This window comes from Equus asinus, chromosome 28 (assembly GCF_041296235.1).
Source record: "Equus asinus isolate D_3611 breed Donkey chromosome 28, EquAss-T2T_v2, whole genome shotgun sequence".
NCBI lineage: Eukaryota > Metazoa > Chordata > Mammalia > Perissodactyla > Equidae > Equus > Equus asinus.
This window is the reverse complement of record NC_091817.1, coordinates 33,687,710-33,706,278: the sequence shown is the minus strand read 5'-3', so window position 1 is coordinate 33,706,278 and position 18,569 is coordinate 33,687,710. Positions and strand designations below refer to the sequence as shown.

At 44.8% G+C, this 18,569-nt stretch overlaps 1 protein-coding gene across 2 annotated transcripts in view; it reads right to left on the bottom strand.

Annotated features, from left to right (window-relative positions):
• CDH3 (cadherin 3) overlaps nucleotides 1-18,569 on the bottom strand; it is a 57,299-nt gene that overhangs the window by 19,365 nt on the left and 19,365 nt on the right. For both annotated transcript variants that reach the window (XM_044760952.2, XM_014827744.3), the window contains 2 exons: nucleotides 1,664-1,749; nucleotides 113-238 (listed from right to left, as the gene is read on the bottom strand). In XM_044760952.2, the coding sequence (XP_044616887.1) occupies nucleotides 113-238; nucleotides 1,664-1,749 (212 nt within the window). The remainder of the gene's footprint in view (nucleotides 1-112; nucleotides 239-1,663; nucleotides 1,750-18,569) is intronic.

Below are 18,569 nucleotides of genomic sequence, written 5' to 3'. Positions count from 1 at the left end.
GGCTTTCCTCTGCAGGCCCGAGTGCTCAGTAGCAAGGAACCTCATATTCAGGCCTGTGGATGAGGGTCCCACAGCCAGCAGTGACTCCCACGGAGAAGGCATAGTCATATACCTGATTCAGCTTCTGGGGGAAGGGACCCTTGCCATTCTCAGGAACAGATATTGGCGGGACCACCCATTCTCTCTTGTGTCTTCGTAAGATACGTTTGGATGGGGAGAGCTTCAATGTCTTCCTTTCCTGCAAGAAGACGACCCCTTAACCCAGATGTGCAAAGAGCTGGAACACATCCTCTCACCTAGAGGAATTAAGGATGAGGAGACCGACCTGGATGGGTCTATTGGAAAAATCTGTGTTCACTTATAGAGGACCAATTAAATACACTATAGTATATCCACCTAGTGGAATATTATGCAGTTCTAAAAATGAGGAGTGAGGAAGCCCTCTGTGCTGACATGAAAAGATCTTTGATATATACTGTTAAATGGAAAGAACAAGATACAGAACAGCTTAATATAGTTTAGTATTTTATTTAACAAACACTTAAATAGTATTTAATATGTGCCAGGCACTGTTCTATCTTTTGTATAAAAGGGTAGGAAAATAAGGATATATATATATTCATATTTGCTTATACATAGCCAAAGCCTGGGGGCATACAGAAGAAACTAATAACAGTGGTTATCTGTGGGAAGGGGCTGGCATTGCACTGATATATTGTCAAGTGTGAAAAGAAGGTGCAGACATGTGAATAGTATGTTAGCTTTCGTATAAAAGAGTCTATTTTTATATCTGTATATAACTATAATAAATATGTAAAATATAACATATATAAGTAAATATATAACAGATATAAACAAATTCTGGAAGGAAAGAAACTGGTAACAGTTCTGTGTCTTCTTTTGGAGGGGTGGAGAGGGCAGTAGGCAGATGGAGACAAATAAAGGGAGATTATTCATTGTATAATCTTTTAGTATTTTTAATTTTTGAACCATGTGGATGTATTAGCTATTCAAAAAATTAAAAGAAACAAAGATGTGTGGCCAAATGCCTCAGGTCCATCTTCTCAGAGGCCCATAGGATTGGCAGTCCTGGAACTGGTTTCACTTGAGGTTTACCCGGATGATATGGGGAAGAAAGAAAGGGAAGTGGGACAGGGAATCAAGAGAGGAAGCCCTAGGGGCTGGCCCCGTGGCCTAGTGGTTAAGTTCGCATGCTCCGCTGCAGGCGGCCCAGTGTTTTGTTAGTTCGAATCCTGGGCACGGACATGGCACTGCTCATCAGACCACGCTGAGGCAGTGTCCCACATGCCACAACTAGAAGAACCCACAACGAAGAATACACAACTATGTACCGGGGGGCTTTGGGGAGAAAAAGGAAAAAATAAAATCTTTAAAAAAAAAAAAAAGAGAGAGGAAGCCCTGGCTGGTTACTCATGAGGCAGCTCTCTGCCTCTCTGGCCTGACTCTCTGGTGCCCCTAGTGGGCAGCTGCCAGTATTATCTTGCTTAGATCAGTACCTACACCCACAGCTGTGAGCACTGCCTCCCCTGAAGGGGTAACGTGGCTCACAACGGCCACAGCAACCTCGGACTCCGGGCAGCAGCAAGCCGGGCATGCATGGAGAACATCCTTCTCTGTCCTGCAGGTGGACATGGCATTTTACCTGAACTGCTCCGTGGTTCGGCACAGTGAAGTCATCCTCAGAGCTAAGCAGGGCCGAGTCTTGCCCAGGGCAGCCCATGAAAACTACTGTGGGGAAGGGAAAAAGACAGTATTAGGAAGGAGGGGGCTTCTGGAAGCTCCCCCAGGGGAAACAAGACCTGACAATAGCCCCTTGACTAGACGAAGGACTGTTCCAAGCCACTGCAGAAGGAGACTTGGCTTACTTCCTCTAACCCACAGTGTGACCAAATATGAGTTCCAGATGGGGCTTCCAAGTTTGGTCTCAAGAGGGAGAAACACTTCGTCGTCAGTTTGTGGGCCAAACCCCTTTCTTTGCTCCTGAGGCCAAAGAACCGAGATCATGGACGTTCAGCAACATTAACCCCAGGTGGCCTCATAAGATATAGGGCTGACACAAGGTCACAGCTGGAGGTGGAAGATTTTCAGTTATTTCTGAAGGCCACGAGTCTACCTACACGCAATATGCATTCTGCTCTGCCATCGCCCACACAGATCACTCTGGACCACCTCCAGTTTTCAGTTTGTTATGTACCTTCTGAATCCCCCCTGCTTGACCCTTTAAACAAGCACTCTGAGTTAATAATTACCATTCACCAAGCCAGACACTGGGCTCATTTCATCCTTACAACTACCCTACCAAGGCAGGTATTAGCTGCTTTTCAAAGATGAGAAACTAAGTTCAGAAGCCAGGTTGGCCTGACTCCACGGCATATGGTAGAAAGGACTCACAAGCAACGTTCTTACCCGCCCTTCCTTGTGGCCAAAGCATGAAATCAGGGAACCTGCCAGGGGTCACACCTGGGCCCATCAGCACCACGCTCTGGCCCTGTGGTTTCCTTCATGCTGGCCCAGACACCAGAGCTCAGTGGACCACACAACAAGGACCACAGGGACAGTGCTGTGCCGTGTAAATATCAGGATGAGGTCTCCCCACTGTCCTTTTGTCTCAGATTGTCCTCTAAAATTGTCTTTTAGTCTCAGATTATTACTGTCATTGTTCAGAAATAATCCTTCCTTAAAATAAGAATAACAGATGAGTTTTTTAACCACAGTGACATAAACATGATAAAGTATTCAAATAGTATATAACAATATAAAAAGAAGAATTCCAAAGGAATAATATCCAGAATATATAAAGAACTCCTAAAACTCAACAATAAAAAACAACCAGCCCAATTAAAACAAAAACAGGCAAATGACTTGAAAAGACATTTCTCCAAAGAAGATATACAAAATGGCCAATAAGCATATGAAAAGATGCTTAATATCATTAGTCATTAGGGAAAATCAAAATCATGAGATACCACTTCACAGGCACTAGGACGGCTATTAAAAAAAAAAAAAGGAGGGGGGCCGGCCCCATGGCCGAGTGGTGAAGTTCACACGCTCCCCTTCAGCAGCCCAGGGTTTTGCCGGTTCGGATCCTGGGTGCGGACATGGCACCACTCATCAAGCCTTGCTGAGGCGGCATCCCACATGTCACAACTAGTAGGACCCACAACTAAAAATATACAACTATGTACCAAGGGGCTTTGGGGAGAAAAAGAAAAAAATAAAATTTTTTTTTTTAAAAAAAAGGAAAATAACAAGTGTTGACAAGGATGTGAAGACACTGAAACTCTCCTGCATCGAGAATGTGAAATGGTGCAGCCACTGCGAAAAACAGTTTGGTGGTTCCTCAAGGTAAACATAGAATTACCATATGATCCAGCAATTCCACTTCTAGGTGTGTACCCAAAAGAATTGAAAGCAGGAACTCAGACACCTGTACACAAATTTTCATAGCATCATTATTCAGAACAGCCAAAACATGGAAACAACCCAAGTGTCCATCAAACGACGAAGAGATAAACAAAATGTGGTATATACACACAATGGAATATTATTCAGCCTTTAAAAGGAATAAAGTTCTGACACATGCTACAATATGGATGAACCTTGAAAACATTATGCTAATTAAAATAAGCCAGTCACAAAAGGACAAATACTGTATGATTCTGCTTTATGAGGTATCAAGAATAGTCAAATCTCTGGAGATAGAAAGTAGAATAGAGGTTATCAGAGGCTGGAGAGAGGGGGAAATGAGGAGTTATTGTTAACAGACACAGAGTTTCTGTTTGGGATGCTGAAAAAGTTCTGGAGAAGGATATTGGTGATGGTTGCACAACATTGTGAATGGACTTACCACTACTCAATTGTTTCCTTTAAAATGGTTAAAATGGTAAATTTATATTATACATATTTTATCTCAATAAAAAAAGTAGAAGTCTGAGGTGTTAGTGTATAATGAGACAGTCACTTTGGAAAACTGGCAGTATTTACTGAAACTAAATATACACATTACCCAAGACCCAGCAATTCCATTTTGAGGTATAGACCCAACAAAAATACATTCACCAAAAGACATGTATTATAATGTTTACAGCAGCACTATTTGTAATAGCTAAAAACTGGAAATAGCCCAAATGTCCATTAAGGTAGAATGGATAGAAACATGGTGGTATATTCACACAACGCAATGAGTCAACTACAAGGACATGTAACAACATGGATGGATTTTACAAACATGAGGTTGCATAATAGAAGCCAGATATAAGAGAGGCAAAAACTAAGCTAGGTGAAAGAAGTGAAGACATTGGCCATTTTTTAGGGAAAGCGGTTAGTGAATGGAAGTGGGCAGAGGGGATTTAAAAGCATACAGAGCTGCCTTCAGCTCCCCAGAGCCTAAGAGCTCACACGCAGAGGTAGGATTCTTTGTGGGAAGGCTGGAATGCACCTGTGAGAAAGAGAAGATTGCTTAGAAACCAGCCTTGCTTCCTTGACGACACGTCCACTGAGGAGTTGTGGGCTATGACATGCTCAGCCGGTGGGAGGGGAAAGAGGGATCCAGGCCTGATTCAGCTCCAGGGGGTCCCAGGGGCAACGAGATCCCCAGGGTGACCTTGCCCTTTACCTCTGGCACACAGCTTTATAGTCTCATCTTCTGAGGAACCTTGCTTCACCTCAGGGCTAAAAAGACCAGGAATGATACCTGGCAAAAGCTAAATCATCTTAACATAGGGCCAAAATTAAGTAATCTATAGGGTAGTATTGACTCCATAGATTATATATCCAGCTATGCAAAATGATATTTATAGCAGAGTTTTTAAATTATCTAGAGAAGTTATGCTATGAAGTAAAACCAAGTAAGCAGAAGGTAGAACTGCATATATAGTATACAGAACTATACACAGGAAAAAAAAACTGGAAGGAAATGAAACTTCCCAATGATTGGGGTTATCAGCAATTTATTTTCCATTATTTTTCTGTAGGTCCAAGTTTTCTCTTAATATGAATTTTGTACCCCTCAAATTCATATGTTGAGGTCCTAACCCCTAGTACCTAAGAATGTGACTGTATTTGGAGATAGAGAGGTGACTAAGTTAAAATGAGGTCATTAGAATGGGCCCTAAGCCGATATGACCAGTATCCTTATAAGAGGAGGAAACGTGGACACAGACAGTTACAGAGGGAAGACTGTGAAGACACAGGGAGAAGGCAGCCCTCTACAGGCTAAGGAGAGAGACCTGAGGGAGACCAACCCTGCTGACACCTTGATTTTGGACTTCTGGCCCCCAGCACTGAGAAAATAAATTTTTCTTGTTTAAGCCCCTCAGTCCACGTAACTTTGTTATGGCAGTCCTGGCAAACTAATACAACGGGCCTCAATCTCAGGGGGCAGGAATCCCTCTCCTCACGAATTACTACGAACGGCTAACTTCATGTACTTTGTCGTTTAATCTTCTCCAAGCGCTCTATCAAGTAGACTTTAATGCCCACTTTCAAGATGGGGAAACTGAGAGGTTAAACAAATTCATTCAAGGTCCACACCTAGGAAATGGAAGAGCTAGCAGTACCCAGACCTGTCCACAGCCTGAGTCATTTTCTCAGCCACCAGAGTCATAGTGTCTTTCTGACAGACCCCAGAGTTTGTTTTCTTATCTCCTCCCCACCTCCCATGACCTGTTCTCCTTCTCCACCTACTGAAGAGCAGAGATTGATTTTCAAATGCTCACGAGGCAGTGTGATATTTAGAGAAAAGCACTCCAAATTTATATAATTTGGGGTTAATAATAGTCCCTCCCTTATAGTGTTGCTGTGAGGATTCAATGAGAATAAACGTAAAGGACTGACAAACAGGACGCATCATGGCAGGGTCTGCTGTTAATACTCTTAATGGAGACAGAGATCACATTCTTATGCAGGCGCTGACATGAGCTTGCTGGGTGATCCTGGGTAAGTCATTTGAATTCTCTGGGCCCCAGAATCAATCGTTTGCTGAAGCTTTGAGCCTGAGGCCTGCCTTCCCTTGGTTTGAATGGACAGAAGCATGTTATTAAAGAGGTCTTCAAGAGTAGAAGCCCAAATACACTTTCTCCTCAGTGTAAGAAGAATACGAAAAGCTTAGAGAGAATGTCTAAAGGCACCAGGTGATTCAGCGCTGCTTAAAGCTATGTTAAAGACACATGCAAAGGTCCCTCAGCGCTCCATTAGTTGGAAACATCAATATGCTGATACGGAACTTGAATTAACTTGTTAGGAATTTAGGTTTTCTCATTTGGAAGATGGAAACTAGACTTCACAGAGCCATCTTGAATATCAAATAAGATGAAACCCCCAAATCACAAATTTGTAAACCCCAGAAGTTCACACAGACTCTTATACCACATGAGGAAACTGGAGTGCAGAGGTGAGAGGACTTGCTCAAGGGCACACAGCTGGTGAGTGGAATTAGAATGAGAACCCAGGGGGGTCAGATTCTAAAGCCAGGTTCTTGAACACAGCTTTCATTCAAGAACTAGTTGAGTGTTTCCTATGTGCCCAACATTCTTCTAGACACGTGGGATGCATCAGGGAGTGAAAGTGTCTATCCCCAAGTACCTTTAAATTCTTAGAGGATACTGCCTTCTGTCCAAAATAACCTCTCCTCAGCTATCTACCAAACTAATTAACAATGCACTGATTGTAACAGCAAAAGTCCAGACAACCCAAATGTCCATCATTAAGAGATTCTTTGGGGGCTACCCATGGTGGCCTAATGGTTAAGTTCAGCCACTCCACTTCAGTGGCCAGGGTTTGGTTCCCAGCCACAGACCTACACAGCACTGTTAGCGGCCCACATACTAAAAAATAGACGAAGACTTGCACAGATGTTAGCTCAGGACAAATCTTCCTCAGCAAAAAAAAGAGCGAGAGAGAGACTGTTTTACGATACCATCTATATAAGAGAACACTATGCAGCCATAGAAAAGATGAGGAAGTCTGTATGTATTGATATGGAAAGATCTCTAAGATATAATGCTAATTAACACAAAAGATATAGAGCAATGTAGTCCATGCTAATATGCTAACATTTGTATTTGTTTTTTATTGAAGTATGACTGACATACAATATCCTGTTAGTGTCGGGGGTACAGCTTAGTGATTCGATATTTATTTACATTACGAAATGTCACCACAATAAGTCTAGTTACCATCCGTCACCATACAAAGTTATTACAGTGTTATTGACCATATTCCCTATGCTGTACATTACACCCCCATGGCTTATTTATTTTCTAACTGCAGGTTTGTAGCTCTTAAACCCCTTCACCTGTTTCACCTGCCCAACAAGAGTATTTTTTTTCTTTTTCTTCTTCTCCGCAAAGCCCCCTGGTACATAGTTGTATACTCTAGTTGTGAGTGCCTCTGGTTGTGCTCTGTGGGCCTCAGCATGGCCTGATGAGTGGTGCCATGTCTGCACCCAGGATCTGAACCAGCAAAACCCTGGGCCTCCAAAGTGGAGTGTGTGAACTTAACCACTCGGCCACGGGGCCAGGCCTGACACAACTGGATTTTTAATTGTACTTGAAAAATACCTTTGGAATGTATTATGTGTGGAGAAACTGGGCTTATGTGTGGAGAAACCAGCAGCTAGGGAACGAGGATGCGACTTTTTACAATATGCCCTTCTGAATTCTGACCCACATGAACATATTGGCTATTCAAACACTGATAAAAAATGAACAGTCACTTTTCCCAATCTTAAAACAGCCCTCTTCCTAAGGGAAGGTCTCCAGCTGGCAGACAGCGGGCCAGGTAAGTCTGTCAGCTATTTCCCTTAATGAGAGCCTCGCAAAGAGCTCTCCAATCCCCTCCTACCAGGTTACCCAGTGGAAGGCTAATGGACTGACTCCGCTATTACTCAGACGCCTTAATCCTCCCAACTCTAAAAGCTGCCAGGAGCCCAGAACCCCTCTTCCTGCTCTCTGCAAAATCTGCCCCCAGGAACACACGACACACTTTACTACCCTGTTTGCCGGCACATTTCCATTATTATACGGTTCCAAACATTTGCAGCACAGTATCAGGGCTGTCCATCTATTCTCAGAGGGGTCAGTGCCAGCAATCAAGGAGAAGTCAGTAGTCGTGTACTCCAAGTGTACGTGCCTCCACTCAGGCTGCATATTCCAGTTGCACCAGAAGGCCTGGCCCCATCAGTTCCAACTCGCATTCAGCTGGATGCAGAACACACCAAGGGGCATGACTCAGGCAGGCAGAAATAAGCTTCAAAGACCCACTCTGCCCGAGACACTCAGCTAAGTGCTTTCCTATCCAAATCCTTGAAAAATAACCTGCAAGGTGGATATTATAGCCCCTAGTCTGACAACTGGAGAAACAAGAGGCAGCCTGGGGTTGAAGTGCCTCCGTAAGCAGCTTCAGAGAGAGGGAAGTGAAGCATATGGGGCCCACAGCTAGGAAGCAGCGGGACTAGATATCAAGTCCTAAAGCAGAAGGGTGATGAAGAACACGGGATCGGGAGTCCGAAAGACTTGGGTTCAAATCCATATGGCAGCTACTTCCTTGTCTGGAAAATGGGACTAAGACTTACCTCATAAGGTTATTGGAGGAATGAAATGGGATAACGTTCCCACAGCACTAAGCACTGTGTCGGGCCCACAGTAAGACCTCGTTAAAAGGTAACTTTAGCCTACTCACAATTAACCTAGGTTTCTGACTCCAGGTCTGGGCCTCTCTCTACATCACAGAGAAACAATCTCTCAAAGCGGGTAAGCGGTTAGCTACAAATGCGTTACCTGAGGGATGAAGGACCAAAGGGAGAAGGAAATTATAGGACCAAAGAGCATGCGAGGGAGCTGGCTTAGCCTGCACTTGGAGAAAACTGTTTTGTAGGGGTGCTCCGTGGTTACTGTGGGGGCAGAGGATGGAGATCTCACAGACAAGCTGACCTGCCCACAGAAACTTGCCGAGGCACCTGTAAGAACATGAGTAGTTTTCCCTGCGAGCCATGAGTCATGGAAAGGCTGGTAAACGGTAAGCCCTGGGGCAGATCATTACAACTTCCTCCCAGATGGTTCCTGGCACTACTGGCTTGTATTACTGGTTTCAAAATGAAATTGATCTGAAACCAGGTCTCATCACCACTCATCCCTCTTCTACCCCGCCTTCTAACAGCTAGTGAAGTAAGCTGATTCCCGTTCCTGACTGCAGCCTAGCTCTACAAGGCCACAGATCCCGGCCAAGTCACGGGGGCATGAATGGGCTTGTGTCAAACCCTTTCTGGGGCAAGTTGGTGAGCACCGGTGAGCACGTGGGGCAACAGTTCAGATCTTAAGCCTGGAAAACAGAGACCTAAACAGAGCTCTTACTTCCACATCCACCTGGGACCCTAAACAAAGTCATTCAACTGCTTTAGACTCAGTTTCTCCCACAGAGATTCTGCATCACAAAGTCAATGAATGTGATGAAGAGGTAGGTAAGCGCCAGACCAATATAAACGGATAGCTTTCATCACTGAGCCTAAACACACGATTCCCAGAGTATTGTCGAAGGGCGTTAGTAACCTGAGACTGCTTCTAGAGAAATTAATTAAAAAATCAGAACTCTGTGTATCTGCACTAGACAGAAAGACGTCCAATGGAACCAGAAGTCCCTGGCCTGGGCTCAAAGCACCTCTCTAAGACCACCCCGCCACGCCTGGCTTCAGATCCTGAACTGGCGCCACTATAAAACTCGGGCAAGAAGAGTTTAGTCCCTGGGGTACTAGAGCTGTTGAAAAAAGAAAGCTTTTAAAATAAACTTAGAAGAACTGATGGATACTGGGCTGAGAACTCATTCCAGACCTGCTTTTAAGTTAAAATTGCCTCCGAACTCCCAAGGGAATACCTTTGAAGGTCAAAAGCTTGTCTTCTCGGCCGTGACATGGAGGTACTCTGTAGGCCCAATGTCCAACCTTACTGGATGTTCTTGTAAAATGAAACCACCCATCTCTCTGGGGACAAAATGTCCTTCAAGTGATCAACCTTGGCCAGTTTCCCTTCTGATCTTTGGGCATTTTGACCAGAAGGGAAAAGTAATATCAGTTTCAAAGTGTTGTGGCCAAAAGGCAGCTTGTGGGAGATGGGAGAGAAACTGTCCAAGTCTCCGTTCTAGCTTAGTTTAGGGACATATCTAACTAAGAAAGCAAACAAATTTGTCCTTACAGCTGTTACTACCTTCTGTTAAGGGACTGGGATAAGAAGGTGTGGGAGAAAGTATGTGGAATTGCCTTGAAAGAAGATTCTGAGATTCTCCTGAGTAAAACCACATATAGAAAACAAGTTCACTTACTAACAAATACAAATTAAAAAACAAGTGTTGGAATACTTGGGAAATGGATGCTGCTATATATTGTTAGGGGGTGAGGGAATGGAAACTGGCACATTCTTTCTGGCAATTAAGAAGACTTTTAAAAAGCCTTGTGACCCCAGGAATCGTGCCAGGAAATCATCCCAGATGGGACAAAACCATATCTGCAAGGATGTTCACTAATATTGCTTAAACGTAAAAAATAAAGTCTCAATAACAACTTTCAATAGAATACTTAATTATGTGTGCTACAGTTGCTCAAATGTCTAATCTATAGGCTTAAATGTCGTAAAAGAAAACCTATCAAGGAAAAACTGCTCTGCTGAGGGGGGGAAGGTAACAACCATTTGTAGTTTATAGCCTGATAATTATAACATAAAATATTAATATTTTATATTTCTTAAAAAATAACAAGAGAGAGAGATGGAGCTGAGCCTCGGCACCTGCAAGGCAGACTAGCTCTCCTAGAACCAACGATCTTCCAGGTTCAAAAAGCCCAAGACAGAGTCAGGCAAGGGACATGATCCAGGCCGGTGGGGCGAGGCAGGCAGGAGGGGGGCAGGATCGGGAGCCCGCGAGGCATGCGGGGACACCAGGGGGACTCGAGGACACGTGATTGACCAGGGAGCCGCCCACGGCATGCTGGGAAATGAAGCACCCACCGCGCTCCACACGCCCTGCCCCGCCGTAGCCTGGCCCTGCCGCATCTTCAAAGTAGCCGGACTCTTCCTTCCCAAAAGCTGAGAGCAGAGCAAGCAGACCTGCCGCCATGGAGGTGTTTGTGATGATTTGTCACCACAAGATCACCATCTCTGGGGACACAAAGGAGTCGAGCCCAATGCCGGAGCTGAAGCGCTTGGTGGAAGGCATCCTGGAGTGGCCGCCAGCGCAGCAGCGGCTTTACGAAAACGACCAGCTCCCGGACGACAGCATGACCCTGGCAGAGTGGGTTACACCTGGCAGACGGCCCACAGTTTATGCACTGTTCACCCTGCACCTGGATCTTCCTGCCGATGGGGTCGATGAGGCATGAGGCCTTCACCACAGAGCCCTTCTGCAGCCCCACTAAGTAAAAGAGGAGGCTGGACTGTTAGGGAAGCCAGGCTGGCTGGAGGGCGAGCTGTGGAGCAGTGAAACAAGGGACTCGGGCCCTCTCCCTCAGATCAGACAGCTCTCACAAAGACTCCATTAGGGAAATGGACCTGGAAGATCTAATGAAAATGTTCATTTGAAATGACAAAGGCCCTTAATGGGGGGTGGACCTCCATTTTGCTTATCTTCCAATTTTTCCATAGTAAACATGCATTTGATTTGCAATCAGAATGAGTTGTGATTTTTTTCCCCTCTGACTAGAAAAGTTATATGCAACCCCATGTTGTTGAGGAGAAAACAATTGTTTCTACAGGAGTTGGTCTTGCCTCTCTGCAGAAAGCTCTCTGGAAAGAGCTACATGACTCAGGTTCCTCCTTACCCTTGGGAGCTGGGTCTTCCCTTATAAACCCCAGAGAGAAACCCAAGCTGGGCTATAGTTTACAGCACTCCAGAAGCATGGAACATGGCTGACTCAGAGCTCAGCGTGAGGTGTGCTGGTTGGCTCTCTGATTCCCATCCCCAAAGACCAGACCAGAACAGAGATCCTAGTGATCAACCTGGAACATCTGGGATAGCAATTAAGGGTCTGGTGGCTAGAAGGGCTGCACCTGGGGCCGGCCCGGTGGCGCAGCAGTTAAGTGCACACATTCTCGTTCGGCGGCCCGGGGTTAGCTGGTTTGGATCCTGGGTGTGGACGTGGAACCGCTTGGCAAGTCCTGCTGTGGCAGGCGTCCCACATATAAAGTGGAGGAAGATGGGCACGGATGTTAGCTCAGGGCCAGTCTTCCTCAGCAAAAAGAGGAGGATTGGCGGCAGATGTTAGCTCAAAGCTAATCTTCCTCAAAAAAAAAAAAAAAAAAAGAGATACATTAAACTCTTCACAGTGCTCTTCATGCTATCACAGAGTAATGGTTCCCAAACACAGCTGATAGAATCACCTGGAGAACTTTAAAAAAATCGAGATTCCTTGACTCCAGACCACTCATCATTTCTACTGAATCAGTTTTTGGAGGTGGATCTGGAGAAGGTGGTTTGTTGTTTTTTTAAAGTTGCTGATTCTCTCATTTATTTCTCGTAAGTAGGTGAATTGATGTGGCTTTTGGAGGGTATTTTAGAAGATGTATCAAAATTTCAAACGTCCAGATCCTTCCTCTGAAAAACACATGCATCTGTCTATTCAATACCTCCCCCTGGATGTTTTAAAGATATCTTGAAATCGATATGTCCTAAAGCAAATTCATGATTTTCTTTACTCTGAGCCTAAATATGGAACTTTCCCACTCTCTCCCAGGGAACAACATATCATACACTCAGCCACTCAACCCAAAACCTGGGTCTCAGAAGCAGCACAGAGTCTGGGTCCACAGTACCTGGGCTCAAATTTCAGTTCCACCACTCACTTTGGGCAAGTCTGTTTCCTCACCTATAAAACGGGAACGATGCTAATAACAGCCACCTCGGTTAACTGAGTTAATACTTAGCACAGTGTCTGGGATACGGTTAGCTAGCATCATCATCTTCCTTGACCATTTCTCCCTCAGACTCCCCTTTCCAGTCGATCACCAAGGCTCTTCCTCTCCATCACTACCACCACACTCTTTAGTACATACATCATCATCTTCGGCAAAAGGAATGCAAAAATCTCCATTTAAAATGAAGGATCTTTTTTTTTTTTTAAGAAGGATCTTTTAAAAATGCAACAGATGATAGATTAGAGAAAATGAAATAAGATTACTTCTTTGTTTGAAACTCATCAATGATGTGCCATTGTTCTTGGGATAAATAACAAAATCTTTAATGTGCCCAATCCCTAGCTCCACTGTCCAGCTACATTAGTTCCTCTTCTTAAATGCATCATAACCTCCTTACCAAAGGGCCTTTGCATATGCTGCTCCCTCTGTCTAGAACAGTCTCTGCCTACATTCCCACTCCGATTTTACCCAATTAACTCCTAACATGTTTCAGATCCCAATTCAAACGTTACTTTCTCAAGGAAAGCTTCCCTTAACTCTCCCAAAGTAGATCAGTTTCCCCTGTTAAAAACTCTCCTAGGGGCTGGCCCCGTGGCCGAGTGGTTAAGTTCGCGCGCTCCGCTGCAGGCGGCCCAGTGTTTCGTTGGTTTGAATCCTGGGCGCGGACATGGCACTACTCATCAAACCACGCTGAGGCAGCGTCCCACATGCCACAACTAGAAGGACCCACAACGAAGAATATACAACTATGTACCGGGGGGCTTTGGGGAGAAAAAGGAAAAAATAAAATCTTTAAAGGAAAAAAAACAACAACAAAAAAACTCTCCTAGCTCCACGTAACTTTCTTCCATAGAATTTATTACAACTTGTAATTATGTTTACTTGTTATTATCTAATTGCCTATCTTCCTTACTAGTCTCTATAATTTGCTTATCACTGTATCCCAACACTTAGCCCAATGCCTGGTACAAAGCATGTGTTTAATAATTGTTGAATGAACTATGAAGGTCCTTTGACCCAGCAATTTTGCTTCCAGGAATGCATTCTAAAGAAATATGTATACAAACTATAACAATACTGCTATTTTTACCACCACTAACACCTAACGTTTACTTACTGCATGCTTTTTCACAGGCTAACTCATTTAATCTTCACTACAGACTTATGAGATCCTCACTATTATCCCTATTTTGCAGATGAGCAAACTGGGGCAGAGAGGCTAAGTAACTTACGCAAGTTTCCACAGCTAGTAAGTAGACAAAGAGATGTGACCTGGGCCCAGGGGCTCTGGAACTCCAGCTCAGGCACTCTCTACATTACAGTTTGTTGTTGCTGGTGCCGTGGAGTCGATCCCGACTCGTAGTGACCCTGTGTACAGCAGAACGGAACGCTGCCCAGTGTTTCTGTGCCATCCTCTCACCTTCCGGTGCTATATCTAACAATACTCCACTGCGATGCACAGGGTTTCACAGCCAATTTTTCTTGAAGAGGGTGGCAAGTTCTTTCTTCCTAGTCTGTCTTAGTTTGGAAGTTCCACTGAAACCTGTCCACCATGGGTGATCCTGCTGGTGTTTGAAATACTGGTGGCATAGCTTTCAGCATCCCAGCAACAGCAGCCACCATAGTATGACAAGGGACAGATGGGTGGTGTGACTCCTTGACTGGGAAACGAAGCTGGGCTGCAGCAGGGAGAGCACCAAATATTAACCATTAGACTACCCGGGCCGGCATACATTATAATACAGTTACATGTCACGCAAGCCTCAGGTGCAGAAATTTGAAATAGTAAATATTAAATATTTAATATAATATTTAAATAAATATTATAAATATTAAATATTTAATAAATATTTAATAAATATTAAAGTCTCACTTTGTATGCTAAGTCTGAAGAAATGCAAATCCCCCAAATTAAGAAAAAGTGTAAAAAGTCACATGATTCCAAAGCTGGAGAGACTAGCGAGTTGTAAGCATCCCCCTAGCTTTCCCACCCATCCACGCACACACATTTCACATATGTTCATATGAGACATAAGTCTTGAATCCTGGGAGTCATAATTTATTTGAGGTTTTCAAGAAGGTATTCTTGGGGCCGGCCCCGTGGCCGAGTGGTTAAGCTCGCACACTCCACTTCGGCAGCCCAGGGTTTCACCAGTTCGAATCCTGGGTGCGGACATGGCACCACTCATCAAGTCATGCTGAGGCAGCATCCCACATGCCACAATCAGAAGGACCCACAACTAAAAATACATAAGTATGTACCGGCGGGCTTTGGGGAGAAAAAGGAAAAATAAAACTTTAAAAAAAAAAAAAAAAGAATGCATTCTTTACATCACTGCAACTGCCCTGTATAAGACTGTTTATTGCAGCGATATTTGGGTTTAAGAAAAAACCCATAAGCCCCTGCTGGGGGAAAATAAGATCAGAAATGAGTATCTTCTTTAAGAATGGAAATCAACTTCTATTCAGCAAAATGCTTGCGAACTAGATTTTGAAATCTAAAGAAGAAGTTGAGAAAAAAAAATTTTTTGTGTGAGGAAGATTAGCCCTGAGCTAACTGCTGCCAATCCTCCTCTTTTTGCTGAGGAAGCCTGGCCCTGAGCTAACATCCGTGCCCATCTTCCTCTACTTTACTTGTGGGACGCCTGCCACAGCATGGCTTGCCAAGTGGTGCGTAGCTCCGCACCCGGGATCTGAACTGACGACCCCAGGGCCACTGAAGCACAACGTGCAAACTTCACCACTGCACCACCAGGCCAGCCCACTAATGCTTTTTAAATGGTCTAGTAACCTTATTAAGCTTACTGCAAAGCTTGTTCTTAAAGGTATTGATTGAAACATAAATGCTTAATTTATCTGGATAGGATTAAGATAAACGATTCATTCAATCATCTTTCTACAGCAGTCTTTCCTAAAATAAAGCAATTCTTGATAGTTAGATTTCTTTTTCTTTTTTTTTTTTTGAGGAAGATTAGCCCTATGCTAACATCTGCCACCAATCCTCCACTTTTTGCTGAGGAAGACTGGCCCATGACCATCTTCCTCTGCTTTATATGTGGGACGCCTGTCACAGCATGGCTTGACAAAGCGGTGCGTAGGTCCGCACCCAGGATCTGAACTGGCGAACCCCAGGTCGTGGAAGCAGAACATGCGAACTTAACCACTGCACCACCAGGCTGGCCCCTAGATTTCTAAAACTCCAAACACTTCCCAATTTTTATGTTAACTCCTCCCCACGTCCACATTTGTAAAAGATAAAAATAGGGGATTAACTAAATAAGTCATGGTATATCCACCATGTAGAACACTATGGAGCAATTAAACAAGAGAAATATTTATTTAACGGTCTGGAAATACCTGTGATGCCCATGATTCAGTAAGTTAAAAAAGCAAGTTGCAGAATAACGTTTGTATGCATGATATAGTCCAATTCTTGTTTTAAAAATTCCTGTATGCATACAGAACATTTTTGTACAGAAAAACGTCTACAAGGATTCACATTAAATCATTAACTGTGCTTATCGTTAGGGAGCAAAACTGAGGACGAGAAGAACTTTCGTGTGTTTATTTCTGATTTACTTCTCTTGGGAAGCAGTGGAGTTCAGCAGTTAAAGCTCAGGCTGCTTAGATTTGAATCCAAGCTCTACAATTTATTAGCTGTGTGATCTTGGGCAAGTTACTTAATCTCTCTGGCGTCAGGTTCCTCATCTGTAAAATGGGGATAGTAATAGTACTACCTACCTTAAGGGATGTTATGGCGATTAAATGAGCTAATACATGTAAAATGCTAAGAACTTAAGAGCTGAACCTATCACATAGTAAGTGCTACAAATTTTATCAAAAGACATTGTCTTTACAGTGAACATATATTCACGTATCAATGTAAAATCCCAACCAACCAGCCCAATACTACAATAAATAATATGAAAACAGTACATATGGAGGGGGTATGATAAAAATAAAAAGCTCCCTAGGCAATTCTGATAATCAGCCAAGCTTGCAAGCTTGACTCAGGGGCCAAAAGCAGGAGTAAACCAGTTGAAGTATGGTTGAGTCTCAGCTGGGGAATGCAGGAGAATTCTGGAAGCAGAAAGAGACCACAAGAGACAAGAAAATAGCAGGTCGTGAAGCCCTGGTGAGAAGTCCCTGCTGAATCGGACTCCACAAGGAGAGGGCAGGGTGTGGGCCTGGCATCTTGTTCTGGCTTGTGTGTGAGAGCCCATAAGTAGCTGTCTTTTCTCCCTGCCTGAAGCTACAAGATGGGGCTCGTTGGGAGAAGCAACTTTAAGCAAGACACTCAGGCTGGTAACCGAGCCCTCCACCCCTGCCCTCGGACCAACCAACCAACCAACCGTCCACCTCCTCTTAGCTCCAGGACCTCGGGAGGCACCTCCCACACACAGGAGAGTTAGAACCACAAGGCAAAGGAGCTGGGACCAGAGCAACTGCCCCGGGCCACCCAGTTTGGGATGAGAAACCAGGCCTAGAACCTCATCTTCCCTCACCTGTGCCCAGATGCACACCATCAAACCCATCCCCACCGCTGGATTTGACAAGAATGTGAAGAGCTTTCGACAGGGGGGCGAGGGAGAGTGGGGAGTATGCTCTGGTTCCCAAATTTTGGAGGGGAATCTTCTCAGACAAATACACGCGCACTCTTGCACACAATTAATTCCTGGGGAGCAAAGACCTCCTACAGCTAATGTGCGCCCCTGAGTTCGGAATCCCTGGGCAAGATCAACCTACTTCTGGTCTCCAACACAAGTTTAAAGTTTCTCGGTAATAGAGATGTAATTCTGAACTAATCTTACGTGCTCTTAAATAAACAAAAGTGGGATTACTGAGATTGGCGCGGGGAGAGGAAAGCCTGGGATGGTGCCTCCTCAGCCCCATCTCTCCACCTCCCCCTAGAGATGGTGCGGAATCCTGGGGGAAGACAGATCTTTTCCTCCCCAGGGTTCTGTGGAACCTTGAGAGACTCTCACAAGGAGGAAGCAGCCACCACAACTGCTGCCTCTTGGCTCTGAGTGGTCTCCTCAGATTTCAGGCAGGAACGGAGCCGGAGCTGTGAGTTCAAAGATGGCCTAGAAGGGAAAAGGAAGGTGTTCATCTGGTTTTCTTTCCCAGGATAAGGCATCTTGGTTCACTGGGCAAGTGGCAGGACCCCAACACCCTGAAGTTCAGTGGGACCAAAGCCGCTGCAGCCTGGCGGGGATTCTGTCAGCTTGAGGAATTAGCAGACCACTGACGCTCTAGGTAACCCGGAACCACAAGGGTGCCCAGATTTGGCTGGGGGAGGGGGCTCAGAGCATGCCAAGCTCCTCCACTCAGGGCAAGGTGGGGGAAGGTCTGTGATGCTGGCAGAAGGTGGGGGTGGGGTGAGGAGAGGCAGAAGATGAACAGCCAGAAGCAGATTCTCTGGGAGCTGTCAGTGAGAATGCTATCAGGCCTGGTATCTGAACCCTCCCTACTCCCCCCATCCTAAAAGGGAGGCCAGGGGTCCTGGATAGAAGTGCGCCCTCCCCCCGCTCCAGCGTCTGGTGATTAACAGAGGCCTGTGGAGGGAACAGGAATTTGAAGCTCTTGGGTCAGAAGTTTAACTATTTCCAAGCTTCTTCCAGCTTGGTTGGGGCCAGAAGACTCACAACCTCTTCC